The 19,367-nt window shown below is 36.7% G+C and overlaps 1 protein-coding gene across 1 annotated transcript; it reads right to left on the bottom strand.

The window, feature by feature from the left end:
* Positions 1 to 5,367: 5,367 nt before the first annotated feature.
* LOC114365695 (zinc finger CCHC domain-containing protein 24) lies at positions 5,368 to 19,367 on the bottom strand. The gene is made up of 4 exons (XM_028322331.1): positions 19,092 to 19,367; positions 8,853 to 9,047; positions 5,986 to 6,150; positions 5,368 to 5,617 (listed from the first exon to the last, which is right to left on the bottom strand). Exons 1-4 carry the CDS (start codon positions 19,200 to 19,202, stop codon positions 5,504 to 5,506), a joined length of 585 nt encoding a protein of 194 aa, XP_028178132.1. The 5' UTR covers positions 19,203 to 19,367; the 3' UTR covers positions 5,368 to 5,503.

Here is a 19,367-nt window from a genome sequence, read left to right as displayed (position 1 = left end):
GTAATTACTTAAATTAATTTAATTTTAGATTTGGATTAGCCGAGCATGCAATTTTACTTTAGAGGTAAACCGATAAAACGTTTTGCGTTTGTGCTAAAATTTGATCGATTTTACAAAAGTGTACATGAACAAAAACAAAGTATTTTTAATGCTCTGATAATGGGAATCCCCTTTTTACCTACGGTTATCAGTAGTAGATTGCTTGCAAATCGCATTAGATAACATTTGGTGATAAGACAATACTTAGGCATAATTCAAATAATGTTATTATTATATTAGAAATATAACATTCTTTCCTAAAAATACTTGTAATATGTCTAATGAAACTCATCCTGCCAAATCCTATTTTTTGTTATTCCATATTATGTTTATTTGTGGTCTTAAATTTTCTTTTATATGTAAAATTGAAATTGTATTATTAATCCAATTATTAGGGGAACCTGGGGAGGGTCGATCCCTAGGGGACACTTGGTAACTTTATTTAAAAGTTTTACCAAACGTGATACGTTTTTTTAAGCTGGTAACACTGATTCCTTCATTCCTAAATTCACTCTCTAGCATAGCACTCTTTGACAAATGTCAGTGGTTTGCAAATGGCGGACGGTGAAATATTCGCGTGGTGTGATATTTAATTTTCGGTAAGTTTTAGTCGGATTTATTTATTAAAATATGAAGTAATTGCTATTAGTGACTATGTTTATTTTGTTAGTAGTTTATTTGAGTATACATTAGCTTTGATTCACTTGAAATACATGTACATTCATTTTGAGTACGGCATGGTTTATAAACTCACTATGTTTGGGGAGACTATGTCCTTTTCTTTGGGGGTGACATGATCCCGGGATCATGTGTCCCCGAGAGGGATCAAGTCTACCTTGGCGTCGAAAAATCAGAGGGTTTACAGACCTGTCATAATTACATGTATTTTTTTAGGTAATAATGCCGCGAAAATATACGACCAAAGAGGGATCAAAAAAGAGAAAACCGATAGACAAGGAAAAATTGAAAAATGCTGTAGCTGCAGTATTAGGTGGAAAAACATTGAAGAGGACTTCAAAGCAATATGGTGTCCCTCTAATGACGTTAAAAAGATACGCAAAATTACAAAAAACATCAAATGAAGAAATAAAATATGAACCTAACTACAAGCGATCACAGATATTTACAGACGACGAAGAGAAGTCTATTATAAAGATAAGCTTAATTTTTAGAAGAAACTTTTTGTTTTCAATTTATAATACCGAATGTTAACTATTTGGATAGTAAAAAAAATTATCACTAAAAATGTGTTGTTATTGGAAAAATAATACAGTTCCCTATTTAATCATTAAAATACATGATTCACCATGAATTTGATTTCCTCACAAATTCATTTCCTAAGGATTAAGTTAATGAATTAAACAGGAATCAACCCTCTGAATTTGACATTCGTGCTAAAAATCTGTTTACCATGTGTCCCCAATCATGGGTGATTTGATCCCTGCGGATCAAGTTATCTAACTGGTGGGAATTAAACTTGTAGCAATGCTAGGTATGGTACATAGCTATTTGTTGTGTGTTTTTCTATTTCTATATGCTTTGTAGAGTGCGAATAGAGTTACTTAGTCAATGATAATCAGTCGTGGGGAGACACGGTAAAAATCTGTTTACCACATCTCCCACGCAATTGGGAGACTAGATCCCCCCAGGATCAAGGCTCCCAAACAAGGGTGAAGAAGTCTCCCTAATATCGGGGACACATGGTAAAAGTTTACAATCAGGAGTTTCAATACATAATGAGTTAAATTGTGACACAATCTGCTTTTTATTCAAACTATCAATAGATAGATAATTTCCAAATCGTTTAGCTTAAAAAGTTTTCCTATACTACAAAAAATAAACAAAATAGAGTGCATAATCAAAGTGGGTGATCAACCCTCCCCAGGTTCCCCTATAATAATATACAAGGGCAAACACACACTATTTACGAGTACTTTAACACGGGAATCACACAAGCAAGCAAGGATGAAACCGAGAATACTTTTGATTTGAAGACGTGTTGTGAACTTTTTGGCTACTTTGGGTGTAACGAACTACATATTTGACACTGACTGTGACCTATTTTTTTTATTTCAGACTTTATCTGCACTTGAGTTTGAATCAAGTTTGAGCTTAGATTTGTAAGGAAATAAGAGATGAAAATTGTATCACCTAGTTACAAATATAAAAAAAAAATGGCAACCGTAGTTAATTGTTCAGTTCGTACCGGTTTTTACTAATTACGAGAATGTACCTACATCAGACTTATGCCCGTTTTCATCATCAGTCCCTAATTTTTAAGTGACACATAAAAGGCATTTTGTTTTCATAGGGGTCACTAAACTTGAAAATTAGGGATTGATGGTGAAAACGGTTTTTTGGTCCTCGGTTCATCCTTGCACAAGACACACAGACAAAATGATCTAATAACAAAAGCACCGTCGATTCAGCGACATTTTAACTTATATCGAATAATAAGTACTTAATGTAATGCAATCAGATAAATGTAAATAAGCTAGTGTTTGCGTAGCAGTCAGTTTTGTTGCTTTAAAACTCTAAAAACTCATAAAAGTCACATATTTTTCCAAGTGGGCTTTTAAAAAGCATTTTTACACGTCCCAGTATTAACCCTACCACTGCTTCGGGACAATAAACGAGCCAGTTGCAGTGATGAGAAGAAGCAGCGCAAGAAACTCAGTCACTGTTGTTTTCTCTGCCTAGCCTACTCACAAATAAGGCTAGTTAACCTTAACTTTAACCGTAACAAACGTCATGTCTTTCAAACTCCTTATAAAACACCGGTTTTAAAGTTATAGTTACGAATAAAGTTAAGGTGGTGCAACTCGGCCTAATTTGGTAGAGCTATAGAATGTACGATTAATTCCCTGCGCTACCAGTGTGGCGTTAGTTATGTGAAAAATATGAGTTGCTCAGAAAAATATAGTAGGTAAGTACATAATAATATTACCGGTACAGCGAAAGACAAATATTTTGAAAATGGCACCATTATTTTAATTATTACTGACCTACTTCTATACAGGGTGTTAGGTAAAGGGGTAATTATGAGCCGACACTAGCCCATGTTAACATGGGCATATAAATGGTATGGTGAAGTCAGAAATTTGATATCATCATTTTTTTATATTGTCATACAAAATAAATTCTATAAAATCCGATTAGTAAGAAAATTAAAATAATTAACACGAAGATATCAATGTTCTGACTTCACCATACCATTTATATACCCATGTTAACATGGGCTAGTGTCGGCTCATATACCCATTTACCTAACACCCTGTATACTTGTAAATATTAATTAAAAAATACTTAAATCTACATTTGGCACATTAAGAATTCACTGGCTCTTTGGGCAACTTTAAAATTGGTTATAATAATAATATGAACTTAATTATCTACACACACATGTTAAGCTTACATTTTTTATTTAAGGCATATAAGGAAGGAGTCCAGTTTTTAATTTCAGTTATCAAAATGATTATAGAGAGCTCTATTTTTTATTTATTTATGTAAGTTGGTTGGCATAGTACCTACTATAATAGGATGTACTTAGTTGTTCGAGTATTAGAATAAACCCTTTATTTAATCAAATGCGAATATTTTTTTTGTTGTTTAATTTCGATGATTAACGACTAAAACGAATGATATATTTTCTTTTTAGACTTATTCAACATATTAGACAGTTAAATAGTTATACCTGTTATTAAATAGGATGTAGCTGTTAGAAGGTACAAAATAAAATGTAAATAGTTATAAATGTTCGTTTTATAAATCGTTGGTGGCATACAATACCAAATATACATTTACTATGTACGATTCAACAATACTTAATACTTTTTAGTAATATATTAGATTAGTAGTTTGTTAAACTAAAATGTATCTAAAATTAACAAATCTTTGATAATATAATGGCACACTTACGACAATAGAATAATATAAATCAACACATTTGCTTATTCTAAATATACATATAAATCTTAGTAAAATAATAAGTATCTGTAATGCCTTTTGGAGTTAAAGGTAGTTTTCAAACACTTATATTAAGTCAAATGAACTCTAGATATTTTTATCGAAATATACATCAATATTTTCTTTAATACATATCACTAAAACTTTGAACCGGCGAATATAATGACTTATATTTAAAGTGAATAACATAATGTTTGTATTTCTAAATAAGCCAAGAGTTTCCACACAAAAATGTTGAGTTTTTATAACTACACTGTGGTATAAAATATCTTTTGAATATTTTAAAGTATTGAGTTAATGTTAGTGATGCATTACCAGATGGGGAGATCTCCTGACGGATCCAACTATCCCCAGATCTCGTAAAGATGTTACTTTCTTTTCTTTTTATTCTTTAAAAAAAGTACAAGTCGTAGGTTCTGACCACGCAATAGTACTTACACGAGCGAGGTATGGTTTTTGCCTGTAGCCCTGAATAAAGCTTACATAGTAATACAGCCCCCCTAGACAAAACGCACTTTTTGATCGAATCGAAAATCGAATCCGTCAAAACTCCATACAAAAAAGGGGCTTTTCGACCACTTTTCGATTGGTTTGCGATTATAATTTGCACTTTGTCTAGACCCACAGAAAATGTCAGATTCATACTTTTCTGCTACCTTTATCAGGTCGTCGGTCCACCTTGTGGGTGGACGTCCCACGCTGCGTTTTCCGGTAAAGGTAGCAGGAAGGCGCTGGATGCAGGCCGCTACCAACCGTGCGATGTGGAAGTCATTGGGGGAGGCCTATGTTCAGCAGTGGACGTCCTGTGGCTGAAATGATGATGATGATGATGATGATACTTTTCTGCCATGATAATCGAGGGTCTTAATAGTTTTTAAAATAGGTTGCTTCAATAGAGGTTTCAATAAATTAATAGGAAGAGTCTGTAACTTTTATCCATTGAAAGTCTGGTAAACATGCCAAGCACATTGTCTGGAAACTCATGGGTATTAAAAAGTCTAATAATAGCCTAAAACTAGGTACCATCAAATTATATAAAAACTCTAATTAAAACACGTAGTTATCAAAATTATATTCTTTGGGATAAATCTTATCTAAGTAATTTAAAAAAAATTAAGTAACAAAAAATAATAAAACTGATTTTATGGTAAAAACTGAAGCTTACTATGAAATTAAAACACATTTTGCAAAAAAAGCTGGATCGAAGATTTCTTAAATAAAACTGTTAGGTTTGTATTTTTATCTAATTCTGCAGGTCTGTGATCTATGCCAATGTATATTTTTTTTTAACTCTAGAAAAGGACCCCAACATTTTACTAATTTGTTAAGTAGATATTTAGTAGGTAGGTAGTTTTCCAAAAAAAGGGCCTCCTCTAAAATCCGCGCTGCTTATACTAATTTTCGATACAGTACCGTGCGCGGGCGCACACAGCGGGTTCCCGCCGCGGGCACCCGCTCCGTTCACGCGCGTGATTTGCGGAGGCTCTAAGAGCTGTCACTAGTATTCACGTCGACAGTAATAGCCGAGCGAGCGGCACTTCTGGCACAGATGCTGAGGATGGATCTTCGACTGATCGCTCACGTCCAGTCCATCAGGTTTCTCCAGGGGCCGCTGAAATGACAGAAATAAAGATATTATTAGGTTCAAGTCGAGGAGTTGAGTTAGTGTGTATTTATAACGCGATCGAAGATCCCGGATTTGATTTCCAATTCTGTTCTTTTTGGTCGATGGTAGGGCTACTTCTAGGTTTACCTGACCAGCAACCAATATCTTACTTAAGTCTGTCGGTATAACAACATTGTCAACAGCATTGTTGTGTTCCGGCAGTAAGAGGTAAATAGCCAGTTCTGTGGCTGAGGATTGGTGGCGAAAGTTCGTTTTTACCTTCGGCCAGATCACCAACGTTAAAAATTAAACATTTCGTGATTAGTGTTCTCTTTCCGAAGCTGAAAAAACTAAGGTGGAAAAATAGTAACTACCTGCTTATGTGGGAACACGTTGATGCGGCATTTGATGCACTCCTGCCCGTTGTTAGCCCAGGAGTTGCCGCTCATCCACTTGCGCTTGCACTTCGGGCACTTGTACTCGCCGAAGCACCGCTTCTTGCCTTGATACGGCGTCAGCCCTTCGCCTTTTGGTCTGGCCTGGAAAGCAGAGAACACGCTTTGAAGTCATCATCAGGTCATTTAATCTTAAATGCAAGAGAACCGGACACACTTGACCTGGGACAAACTTGAATTCACTGGTTCGGTTTTTATTAACGGTCAAGCTGTAGATCCTGGCTATACAGGAGTTGCAGTGGTGGGAGCGAGAGGTGGGAATAGTCCCGTGCAAGAGGACACGACCTTCTAATTCACCAGAGTCAAATGGAGCATTTGGCTTACACCCCTAGTCCCTACGTCAAAACATTGTTTTTAGATTTCCGTACCTCCAAAAGGTAATTGGAATACTTATTATTTATCTATATGTCAAAGCTTTTTTCCCTTGAACGTCTGAAGATATAAAAACGAGTATGCTTAAAAATTGACAAAGAAAGAAACAGAATCCGTTAGAGCGCATAGTCTGCTCACTGTTTAGAAGAAACAATCTTTATAAAAGATCAAGTACCTAATGTTTTAAGTACAGCTAGCTAGGTTCTGCTTTAGCACACTAACAAGGCTTAACTATGTTAACCGTTAATATTTAAGCAAAACAAGGTATCACATTTCGTTCCCAGAAGACGGTTGTTTTCGTCGCCTGAATGTCGAGCCAGCATTAAAGTAGTCTACATCTTTGGACCTTTTTCTAAGAACTGTGCTCGTGCGTGAGATTGCTTTGTAAGCAACTTACGAACTACATATTAGTGGTTATGGTGTTACAATTTATCAACAGCCTTGTTTGATGTTACAAAGTATCACTTGTCAGTGTGTGGTGCATAACGAAGGGAAATCTGGGCTTATAGGGAGTGCCTCCACTGCCGGTGCCGCGGCCGGCCCAAAAATATGGCCATTGGTAACCGGCGGTGATACCACGTGATACGCTGCCGGCAGTCAAAACGGCTGCCGGCGCTGGCACTCCTAAAGATAACCAGTAACAGAGGATTGTGAAGCGCAAAAGGCTATAGAGCCTAGATTCCGAAGCCGTACTTTTCATGGTGGCGCGTATTTCTGGGTCTTGTGTCGCTGCTTTTTATGCCAGCTTTTTTGGTTATGAATGAGAGGGATGGATATAATCGAAATACGGATAATTTTGACTTCCTAGAAAACAGTCTATTCTATATTAGATGCCATAAGCTACTTTGGAACTGTAAAACCCACGTTCTAAGGGACCAGCGAGAAAATCGTTTGTTATATTTTCATTTCAGAGACCTAAGTAAGTAGGTATAATCCTAGAAACGTCATAAACTCAATACACAACTTAATTTGTAGTGACTTCTTGGCCGTCTTTAAAATATTTTGCGTTATCATAAAGCATGATTAGATTAAACAATGAAGCTTTTGTTTAAGTCCTTTGACATCCATAGACGAACTCTGTTCTAAACAGAGGGCTATTTATAGTAAGTACGCGTAATCTGTGAGTATAAATTATTCAGTAAGGTCGAATGTGTAGTTCTATGTAATTTGGCAAGTATATAAAATGCTGGGGCGTATAATGAGTGACAGGGTTTTTTAATTGTTTTTATCCCTAACGTACGACACAGAATAGGCTTTATAGGCGATAATTACAAAAATATAAGACAAGAATGTTTTTAACGAAGTGATCTGTATTCTGTACTTACTAATATTATTGTTTGTTTATTTGAACGCGTTAATCTCAGGAACTACTGGTCCGATTTGAAAAAATATTTTTATGTTGGATAGCCCATTTATCGAGGAAGGCTTCCGGTTATATGTATAACATCACCTTACAGCCAATAGGGGCGGGGAGCAGTGAAGAAAAATGTTGCAAAAACTATTTTCACGCGTACGAAGTCACGGGCATAGTACCTTATAGTATTCGAACTTCAAAGATTTCTTTTTTTAATTCTATCCAAAATTAACCCAAAGTCTAGTCAGTATAACGACTCTTCCTGAATAGAAGAAAATTGATGTGTAAAAATAATGCGCGTGTTTTGGCCGCGTGCCCACGCGCGCGCCGATTCGCGGAAATACTATTGTGCGGGGTTAATTATCGCGATTAGTTTGGAGAAATACGCGGCTGAAGGAATCCGGTAATGCATTGATTCATGTTCTCGATTGATTTGGACCACGGTGTGAATTAGCCACGATGTTACAATCGTGGAAAAGATTACACCACAGTTGAGTGTGTACGTCGTGGCTTTCGTCATCATGGGTCACGGCACATGCTGAGTAAGGTCCCATTGCAAAAGGCATCGCTATTGTGACAGGGTAGTGTTCTTATGCCATTTTGCCGACACCCGTCTCAGAGACAGGGCGGCGAGCTGCTCCGCCATGGAGCTGGTGTCGTCGATGTAGCTACATTACTTGAGAACACACAACCCAGAACTATGGGGCACACTGAAAACCAGCCTCGTGGCTTTCATCACCATGGGTCACTGCATAATGCTGGGTCCCATTGAAATGGGCATCGCTATTGCGACAGAGTGGCACTGCTCAGTACACTCTTTCTTTCCTCTCCGAGTTTTTATGTCCTAAAGCACTTTTTTCTTTTTTACCTTTATATCTTTGTGTGATGTTCTTTGCAAAAGGCGTACTTACTTGAGGACAGCGCTGAGTGGGGTCCCATTGCAATGGGCATTACTGTTGCGAGGTAGTGGCACACCTTCTTTCCAATTTTCATATCCTTGTATGCTACTTTTTTTACCTTTTTTTCTTTGTGTTATGTTCTTTGCAAGAGACGTACTTACTTGAGGACAGTCGCCAATGTAGTGGCCCTTCTTGAAGCACAGGTGGCACATGTAGGCCGGTGGCGGGGGCCGAGGGGGCCGCCTCAGAGACAGGGCGGCGAGCTGCTCCGCCATGGAGCTGGTTTCGTCGTTGGGCGGCTGGGCGGACCCCGGCGCAGCGGTGGGCAGCGGGCCCCATACTGAACCGGGCACCCACTGAAATAGAAATTAATCCATTGAAAAAAGGTACATAGATGGTAATTTTTCAGTATTAGTTTTTTTTAAAAGACGTCGTAATTTCGTATCAATTACGCATTTCTACATTTCACACACACACAAACACGTGACTAGCATTTTATGTTTGTAGTTCTAAACTTGGGTCTATAGTTGAAAAAATTAAATACAAAAACTTGCTACGAATTTAATTAGTACATTACAGAGTTGTAGATGTGTATTTTTTCAATGGCCTTTTAATGAAAATACTTATTTGTCCAACATGACTGAATTTTTGTTTTGTTAGTCTTCGTGTCTAACGTTTATCTTACGGAATAGGAGAGATGTTTTCTGGTATAATTTGCTGATGCTCATGTCAATATCTAGCCATATGAGATATGCATGTATAGATCCGAAAATCCTGTCATGGTATTAGGGAGTAAAAGAGGGAAAGCTCAGAAGCACGTCCAATACAATATTCTAACCATATTGGAACTAACTACAAAGATTTATACCATACTCCAGAAGTAGTAACAATAAATTTTCCATACGTTCTTATCCTAATTGACCCGCTTAAGCTCGAAAGGAGACTTCCGAGCGTCAATGAGCGAGCGGAATGAAATCGCGGAGCGGAGCTAGTGGGCTGCGCGCGCGCATCTGTATAACGCATTATTGCCTTTTGTAGGGTGACTATCATCACACTAATATTATAAAGGCGAAAGTTTGTGAGTGAGTATGTTTGTTACTTCTACGATTTTAATAAAATTTGGTATGTAGTTAGCTTACACCCTGGATTAACACATAGGCTACATTTTACAGCTAGTTCAAAATAAATAAGCACAATATTTTAAAAATAAAAAAACAACATTAGATATTAAAACAATTATGTAGTCATTTCGAATGATAGCGACTCTACAATTTTTATTTGGTTTTTCAACAAAGAATTACACTACTACAAACTAAATAATTAAAACTCAAATGTCGAAGTGCCTAGTAAGTTATCATTTAGTTTTCAGATAGAAATCATGAAATTTGCCGTCTGGAAAATACTCATAAATAAGATTCAAGAGTAAGCTTAAGTCCTAATATTCTATAACTGGAGGTAGATAACTGAAGTTTCCAATGGATTAGGGCAGATTATCCTATTAAACCACCCATTAAACATTGTACTATGGATAGTTCACTAGGACAGTCTAAAAACATCCCATATTCCCAGTTATTCCCAATCAGTAGTGTAAGTAGTAGTGTCAGATTTACTAGTTAAAATAAATTGATGCTTATCAATTTATTGAAATCAATTTTATTTTAATTACCTAATATGGTAACCCTACTCACGGTCCAATTCAAAGCGCGTGCGTTGACGCTGTGAATCATCTACACCTATCAATTGATTGTGGACTCTACCCAGTTGTGTTACAGTTCAATCGTGTGCATAAATTTTTGAGGAAGGGAATTGGGATGCTTTTTAATTCCATTGAAATAACAGCAGCTACTGAGAAAGATAAATGCGCGTTTGAATTAGATGTTCTGTTTGGATCGACTAATTTTTAATTTGTTAATATTTATTTTAAATATAAAATATACACAATAGACTCAAAATATGCAAAGCAAAGCGCAGTGTAGGACGTCCACCCAGAAGGTGGACCGACGACTTCATAAAGGTAGCAGGAAGGCGCTGGATGCAGGCCGCCACCAACCGGCCCTTGTGGAGATCATTGGGGGAGGCCTTTGTTTAGCAGTGGACGTCTTATAGCTGAAATGATGATGATGAATGAATACACTCAAATTAGTAATCATCAGCTTTGGGCCCTGGCAGCTCCTTACATTGTAGAGGCAATATTTTGAGACTTACGAAACCCTGTGCTATATGACTGTGTTAACAATCCTCAAATGAAAGTCTTGGAGTTTATGAGATACGAGTACTAGCTTTTCCACCCGCGGCTTCGCCCGCGTGGAACTTTGTCACAGAAAAACTTTATCGCGAGCGTTACTGTTTCAAAAACCGGGATAAAAACTACCCTATGTAAACTACCTACCCTTTCCCGGGACTCAAACTATCTCTATGCCAAATTTCATCAAAATCGGTTCAGTGGTTTAGGCGTGAAAGCAAGACAGACAGAGTTACTTTCACATTTTTAATATTAGTATAGATTATTTGGTTGATCGTCCTTTGGAAGTTTTTATACACCAATCGAGTCCTGTTTGAAGTAACTCAGTTTATTAGCTGCCTAGTTGTATATGGGTCAACTGTCGGTTTTGTCATCTTACTACAACAATAACTGTTGTTCTTACCACTTGGTTTTATAACCGTTCAAATTTTTATTACCGTTTGGACGTTCATAATAGGCCTCTGTTATGAAAATACTATAGAAAGCAGCTAAACGTTAACGTTTTCTAGCACCAACGTCATTCGTGACTATATTTTGCCCAACAGTTGGTTAAAGATGTCTCTCTTGTGTGCCAACGAAATTAGGTAGCTCTATCGTACACCCAGAAAGAAATAATTTGAAGTTCATTCGTTCGTTTCAGCCGAAAGACGTCCACTGCTGGACAAAGGTCTCCCCCAAGGATTTCCACTAAGACCGGTCCTGCGCCGCACGCATCCAGGCACCTCCCGTGATTTGAAGTAAAACCACAGAATAAAACTAACAGTTTCTGTTTTGGACTGATATAAAGTAATGTATGTAAATATTAAATAATGATTTAGTAAAAGTTGTATTGGATTCTGTTGTTGTGCATTTAAAATCATCATGGCAATAACGAATTCATCAGCTTTTAAAATAGATAGTTACTTAAAATTACAAACTTTTGTTGTTTGGGCAGGCGGACGTCCTACTTCTTGTGGTCCCCATTCATGACCTTACTCAACTTTTTATCGGTCCTATGGCAGACTCCTCGACTGCGATTTTAGCTTTATTAAATAAATATTCAAATTAAGGATAGAACAGAGTTTAATACTGCTTATGTATAGCGCCAATTACACTACGATTGCCAACGTTACGCTACTGTAGTTGGTAGACATGCCTATCAGTACGGCTAGCACGAAAAACTTTCGAGTTTGAATCGTCTGCATATTCGACAAAATTCGATACTTAATCTTCGAATTAAACGATAACGTGACAATTTTGATTCCCAAAATAAGTTTCGTGCAACCATTTCTCATACTAAGTTCACTTTACGATACGTTCACAATACCTATCGCTGTTATAGTTTTCGCACCTAAATCTTTTGATGGCGATTTGAATACGCAAACGATTCCAACTCGAAAGTTTTTCGTGCTAGCCGAACAGTACTCCGGGCCAAACAAGCGAAGTCGAATGCACCGAGTTGTGCGTCTATATCGAGAGCCGTGAAGTAGTGGGCGATGAGCTTTATATTTAGCTTGTACTATAACTGCCCGCGCGGTTTCGTCCTACTCCACAAGAATGCTCAAAGGAATACCTTTAGGAAAGGCCAATGGCAGTCAATTCATGAATGACGAGTAGTGGTTATAGGTTCTGTTCTCAGGTGGGACACAAAAGTTGAAAATCTCACATTGAGCTGTTCACAGTTGGGTAAATAATGTAGGTTAAAAATCTGAATCCACCTAATTCTTAACCTCGCTTTCTTTTTTTATTTAATTTTTAGTTAATCACTGTAATGAATGTTTAGTGCCAAAATGAAATACTTATTTGTCTTAAGTAATAATTTATGTTCGTATATTTATTATATTCAAGGACACAACATTTTAAGCAGAGTCGATCTGATTGAGCCATAAAACTGATTAATAATATGTTATTTATATCTAATATCTCTTTTTCCTTGCAAATTACTTTCAGAGCGACTGCCTGAAAGCGGATGTTCATGGATTTGGTCCAACCTAAATAATTTGAACGAAATTAACACTTTTCCATGTAACTGGTGGAAGCAAATGGTTCCATTTCCAACTAACAATTAGATTTTAAATAAACAACTTGAAAAAATCGAACTGCCTAAGGCGGGAATCGAACCCACGACCTTTCGCTTGCCGGGCGACTGCTCTTCCAACTGAGCTACATGCCTACTTAGATACTGGAAGAATCCATCGAAATTTTTAATGTAGCAGTTAGATTTTTAAGCTCAAATGATAGAGATTCTTAAATGCTAAACTCAAAGGTGACTGACTGACTGACTGACTGACTGATGTAGTGATCGACTGAATCGGGGACGGATCGGGCTGAAATTTGGCATGCAGGTACATGTTATGATGTAGGCATCCGCTAAGAAAGGATTTTACGAAACTTCACCCCTAAGGGGGTAAAAAGGGATCCATACATACGAAGTCACGGGCGGCCGCTAGTATGTACCTAATAAAGTGATGGAAAAATCCTATTTCGGCGGTCTCACAAAGATCTGAAATAATGGCTATAAGTTTGTAACTACGATATTATGTTCTCAGCTTATACTCTTATTGCAGACGCGGCGTTTGCAGGATGGGACTGTAACTGGACCTGCTGTGATAATTCTGGTCTCAGAGATAACGGGTTACTTGGAAATGCGGGACAATATTATGTTTAGTTTATTCGAATGTTAGTTAAGATTTTGCTTGGCCTAATGTAATGTATACCTACTTGTGTACCTATATCTAAAACATCATTTATACACTTACCCCCTCACTAATAAAACTTACACGCTGTTTGAACAGTGTTTTAAAGTGACGTTTAGTATGGAAATGTCATTTTAAAACAGTGTTCAACAACTGTGTAACTTTTTATTAGTAAGGGGGTTATGTATTAGTAACTATTTCATAAAATATATACAGGGTGGACACGATAAGTGATCTCACTCGATTATTCCTAAACTATACAAGATATCCAAAAACTGGTTACTGATCCTGAAAGTGCTTCACGAGCTCTATCCAACGGTACCAATAATAAGTTATAAAATAAACTGGATATATCCGAAAATTCAATATTTCCAGCTTCCATACATTTAGTACTGCCACAGTCATGGCACTCATGTCTGGATAGCAAGTAAAGCCTAAAACCAATGTTTTTCATGAATAATTTTGAATAAGAATGGAATTTACGAGTTCATTTTAAGAGTTTATTATTTAATAAAAAAAATTAACACTTCTAATATTGTGTAGCTGGCATACATTTAGTATGGAGGTTGAAAACATTAAATTTTCGGATAGATCCAGTTAATTCTGTAACCTATTATTGGTACCGTTTGAAAGACCTCGTGAAGCACTTTCAGGATCAGTAACCAGTTTTTCGAAATCTTGTATAGTTTAGAAATAATCGAGTGAGATCACTTATCGTTTCCACCCGGTATATACGATGTGTATGTCACAAAAATGTCCATTATCTATAAGTTTAAATAGAGCAAACATTGAATTAAAGGACTAGGAGAATTTAATATCACTAGTTCGGGAACTCACATGGTTATTTCAAAGTTATGTGGTAAAATCTTAATTTGCGACTAAGGCCCGATCCGACCAAACTTTTATCCGAGAATAACTCCCAGTCTGACACACTGGCAGTTTCAGCATAATATTTATTCTTGTTTGGTCGAATTTATTCACCCATATTAGGATAAACATTACTATAACAGTCAATATTTTGCTGACTGTGAATTTGGCCTCTAAAGCCAAAACTACAAAACACTGAATACACTGAATGCTTTTAATATTTCTATGTATTATACACTGATTTAAACTCATAACCCTTGCGTCGCGCGGTCGGTCAAAAGTGTTGATTGTAATCATACAAACACAGAGCGCCAACGTTCGGCCGGGCCACATGGTCGCGGCTATTTATACTGCGGCTACCGCGTTCACCTGAGTAGCCACACGTGGCCATTGTTTACATCAAGAAACTTTAATTTCGCGACTTAACTGGATAATTGTTACAGTAAATAACTTCCTTCTGGCGCAGTAGGGTAAAAACAAGGCATTCCAAGCAAAACTTTAATTTTGCGACTTAACTGGATGATTGTTACAGTAAATAGTCCTCCTTCTGCGCAGTCGAGTAAAAATAAGGCATTCCGTGGAAAAATATTAAATTTTATTGTTTTAAAACAAGGCGTAAATAAATTAACCCATTATTTTAAGTTTTCAACATGTGAATTTGCTGTAGGTACATATTACAAATTACTAGTAAATCAAGATGGCAGATTATGATTTCTCTTAAATAAGCATATAAACAGGCACAGGTTTTATTTATCCTCAGATCAGAAGGGAAGTTTTACCTATTTGAAGCAGGCAAGCAGGTAGACACTACTTCAAAACAATAGTTTTAGATATAACAAACTTCTATTAGGAGTTGATTAATGCTCCACATTTTGGAAGATAGTAGGTAGCTTTTCGTAGGCATTGAGTTATAATGTACTCGGTACGGAGTAATATTACTTCAATGTTCGTAGGTAATTTTACTAAAGTGATTTCAACCAGCGTCTCTCTGTCATCTGCCAAAACTGATATTCATCAAATAGTCTACAGGAAACTGTAATGAAATGACAAATACACAGAAATATAGCTCTATAAATACTAAAACAAACCAAAAAAAAATATCTTCAAAGATCTTTTTTATCTTCTGCAATGCACTTTATTATCATTCATCGTCATCAGGATAAAATCCCCCAAATGCGGTTAAATTGTTTCATACAAATAGAAAACTGTTTGTTTATATTTTACGTTTGGTCTTTGATTTGTATCGAGTCTGTGTACGTTTTATATTATTGAGTAAGCAACTCTTTAATACTCTGTTATCAAAATAGGAAATCATACAACGATCTTCTTTGTACTACCGAGAACAAGAACTCTAACAGATTTGTGATAATTTCCTAGTTCAGTGGACGATTGTTTCAATGAATAAATTGTCACATAATTCTTGGAAACGCTTTATTAATATGAGTAATTTGTTTGAAGTTGATAACCTTTGTGCCAAAATGTAGAGCCAGTTGTTTTATTAAAAAAATAACGTTGGATTTATAAAGTGAATAAGAGATGCATGTTTTGTAAAGTTTCAATTTTGCAATTTAAGATTTAGACTCTCTAGACTCTGAGATTCGATATTATATGCATGTTTTATGTATTCACCTCCAGTTTTGTTGTTTGCAAGAGTTACACTCTCTAGAGAGATTCTGGGTTTGATTACGAGATAGGTCACGTCATGGTGAATTAAAGAAACACGGGTAAAAAACACGGCATCATGGTTAGTTTAACCAGTTTAACATGATACTCGTAGATTCCATTTTGGTTCATAGTGTCTGACACTACAATCAGAGGATTCCAGTTACCTATCTTAACGTAAAAAATGGGTTACTAAACCTTTGTTTGTCACCTGTCATCCGCTTTGCAACGGAGGGAAGTCGAACCTTAACTTCGAACTCCTCCTATGTTCTTCTGATTAATTTCATTGCGGGTCCAATGACAGTTTAACTTTCCCCCGGAACAAACTTGACCTTCACTGGTTGGGTTTTTATTGGCGGTCAAGCTGCAGATCCTGGCTACACAGGAGTTGCAGGAGTTGCAGCGGTGGGAACGAGAGCTGGGAATAGTCCCGTACAAAATAGAAGGATAATTATGTTCATTCATCCATATTGAATGGGTTGTTTACTAGTTTATTATCATGACTACGAATATATTCACAATGTGAGAGTAAAACATGTGCAACATGCATTTTTAATGTGTGCATGTGGATTGAGTGATCCTTGCTTCAATCTTAACAAAAATCGAGGAAGTTTTACTTAAAATATGTTAAAACATTGTGATGAAGTTTAAAAATTTGTTAAACCTAAGATAAAAATGTTATGGCCAATAAATAGGAGCACTCATACCGCACGCTTTAAGAAAACGTCAAAATGTTTATTTCAGAAAATAAAGCCTTTCCACTTCTTTTTATAGTATTGAAAAATTGTTAAGAATATGTTAAAACTATTAACAAATTCCGAAATCCCTTGCACGTCCCGTTCCAAAGTTATGACGATTATTTAGGATCACTCACACCGCACACGGGCCGTATGAGTGCTCTTCAAAATCATGACTATTTATTTATTAATAAATGAAGGAAAACTTCTGATGAATCGAAACAGTCTCACAAAATAAAAAATCATATGTACCCTAATCAACATTTTCCTTTAGGAATCATCTAAGCCTGATATTTCTTAAATTCTGACCTTAATAAAAGCAAACTATATGCCAAGTAATTGTTAAAAACGATTAACAATTTTAGATACTAACTCAGTCTGCCTACGAACTACATATGAGCAGATAGAGGTAAAAGTAAGGATCACTCACACGGCATATTGGAGGAAAGAATAAAGGTTAATTTCTTCCTTCAGCTTTTAAGTTTTGTCACACTTATTCTTTAACAAATTCGCTCGTCAGTTTGCACACATTTCCCAACAGAAATAAAACGTATTTATTAATAAATAGTCATGATTTTGAAGAGCACTCATACGGCCCGTGTGCGGTGTGAGTGATCCTAAATAATCGTCATAAGTTTGGAACGGGACGTGCAAGGGATTTCGGAATTTGTTAATAGTTTTAACATATTCTTAACAATTTTTCAATACTATAAAAAGAAGTGGAAAGGCTTTATTTTCTGAAATAAACATTTTGACGTTTTCTTAAAGCGTGCGGTATGAGTGCTCCTATTTATTGACCATAACATTTTTATCTTAGGTTTAACAAATTTTTAAACTTCATCGCAATGTTTTAACATATTTTAAGTAAAACTTCCTCGATTTTTGTTAAGATTGAAGCAAGGATCACTCAATCCACATGCACATATTTTTAATTAGTAAAAACTTCCTGCTTTGTATTAATTATGCACACTGGGAATTCCAAATTGAGACTATTAACTTATTTTTAACTGGTTGTTTATTTATAAACACAAACGTATCCATGGAAGTATTTAGGAATAGTTTCAATGGAGTATATCTAAAAAGGACTGACTGACTGACTGACATAGTGATCTATCAACGCACAGCCCTAACCACTGGACGGATCGAGCTGAAAATTGGTATGCAGGTAGATGTTATGACGTAGGCATCCGCTAAGACAGGATTTTACAAAACTTCACCCCGAAGGGGGTAAAACGGGATCCACTCGTACGAAGTCGCGGGCGGCCGCTAGTTTATCATAAATCAAGATATTACCAGCTGTCTAAATATATTTTGATCGGGAAAGGTTAGCATGAAATGAGTAATGTTACTCATTTCATTTTTCATGTATTTCTCGCTGTTATTCCACGAAGGTAGGACCAGACTTGGTTGAGCTCCAGAATTTCTGACAGGCCATAGATGTGTGTCATCTGTGTAAAATATATTCTTGTTTATTACATTGACCTTCGATGTCATAAAGTGGAAGAAGGACTCGTTCTACAACCCTTTTGTTTCTGAGGAGTTGTCTACCATGATCTGACGTGGAATTGTGTAAAGCAATCGTAATCATTTGACAGTTCATAACGTACGATAAAATCCGTTAAACAAAGCGTTTGACAGAATAATCGTACGTTATGAACTGTCAAATGATTACGATTGCTTTACACAATTCCACCTCTGATTGCCAATCAAGTCCGATTAATTACTGGATAGCTGGTCTCAAGGCCAAACTATTTGGGATTCGAATTGGGGCTCTGTTTTACGAAAGGTAAGAATTTATTGAATCTGGAATTCTGGAGATTGCAAACAACAAACTGTGGATCCAGTGGGATCTTATTCTCTCGGAAATTCGTATACAATTTTATTTAGATATCACTTACACGAGGTACGAAATATTTGGATCGATCACTGATGTCAGAGTGAATCATTACGATATTAATTTGTCTAGTTAGAGAAATAGATGCTGGTATTTTAAGGTAAGTACCTATTGAGATGTTTTTCTTGATCTTGTGACTATCAGATAGACTAATCATGTTTTTACTCTTTTGATCAATGTCTGTCGACCTATCTCTAAGTAGGTACTACTGGAATGTTATGAAAATGGCTGTGAAATTGACTCTGATTTTCTTCTCCTATAACCCTAGAACCCTATGCAATGTAGAGTAAAGTGAATGTACGTTATAAATAAATCCCAAATACCTGATCGTTCTGATCGTGCGTCAGATACAGCCAGCCCAGCAGCGCTTGAGGGCAGTTCTCCATCTTGCCGCACCATTGGGGCGGTTCGGCGCCGATGGCAGTCGGAGACATCGCTACATCAGATCACAGCACTCGCGAGTCGATGGAATGTGTCGATATTGAATCGATTGGCTTTCTTTTGTGTCGGTCAGCCCATGTCAGCGCGCCCAGTGGGTATTTTTGTCTCGGCGGGATGCGCGCGCGCCGGCCCGAGAGAGACTAGCGGCCGCTCCTTAA

This window comes from Ostrinia furnacalis, unplaced genomic scaffold (genome assembly GCF_004193835.3).
Source record: "Ostrinia furnacalis isolate ACB-3 unplaced genomic scaffold, ASM419383v2 OfSCF0457, whole genome shotgun sequence".
In the NCBI taxonomy this organism is placed as follows: domain Eukaryota; kingdom Metazoa; phylum Arthropoda; class Insecta; order Lepidoptera; family Crambidae; genus Ostrinia; species Ostrinia furnacalis.
This window is presented reverse-complemented; position numbering and strand designations above follow the sequence as displayed.

Excerpts from the sequence above, each read along its gene's own strand:
- LOC114365695 (XM_028322331.1), bottom strand. The coding sequence starts at position 19,202 with ATGTCTCCGACTGCCATCGGCGCCGAACCGCCCCAATGGTGCGGCAAG. Across the intron at positions 6,151-8,852 it reads ACATTGGCGACTGTCCTCAA|GCCAGACCAAAAGGCGAAGG; the intron begins GTAAGTACGTCT and ends TCTGCTTTCCAG. Across the intron at positions 5,618-5,985 it reads ACGTGTTCCCACATAAGCAG|CGGCCCCTGGAGAAACCTGA; the intron begins GTAGTTACTATT and ends CTGTCATTTCAG.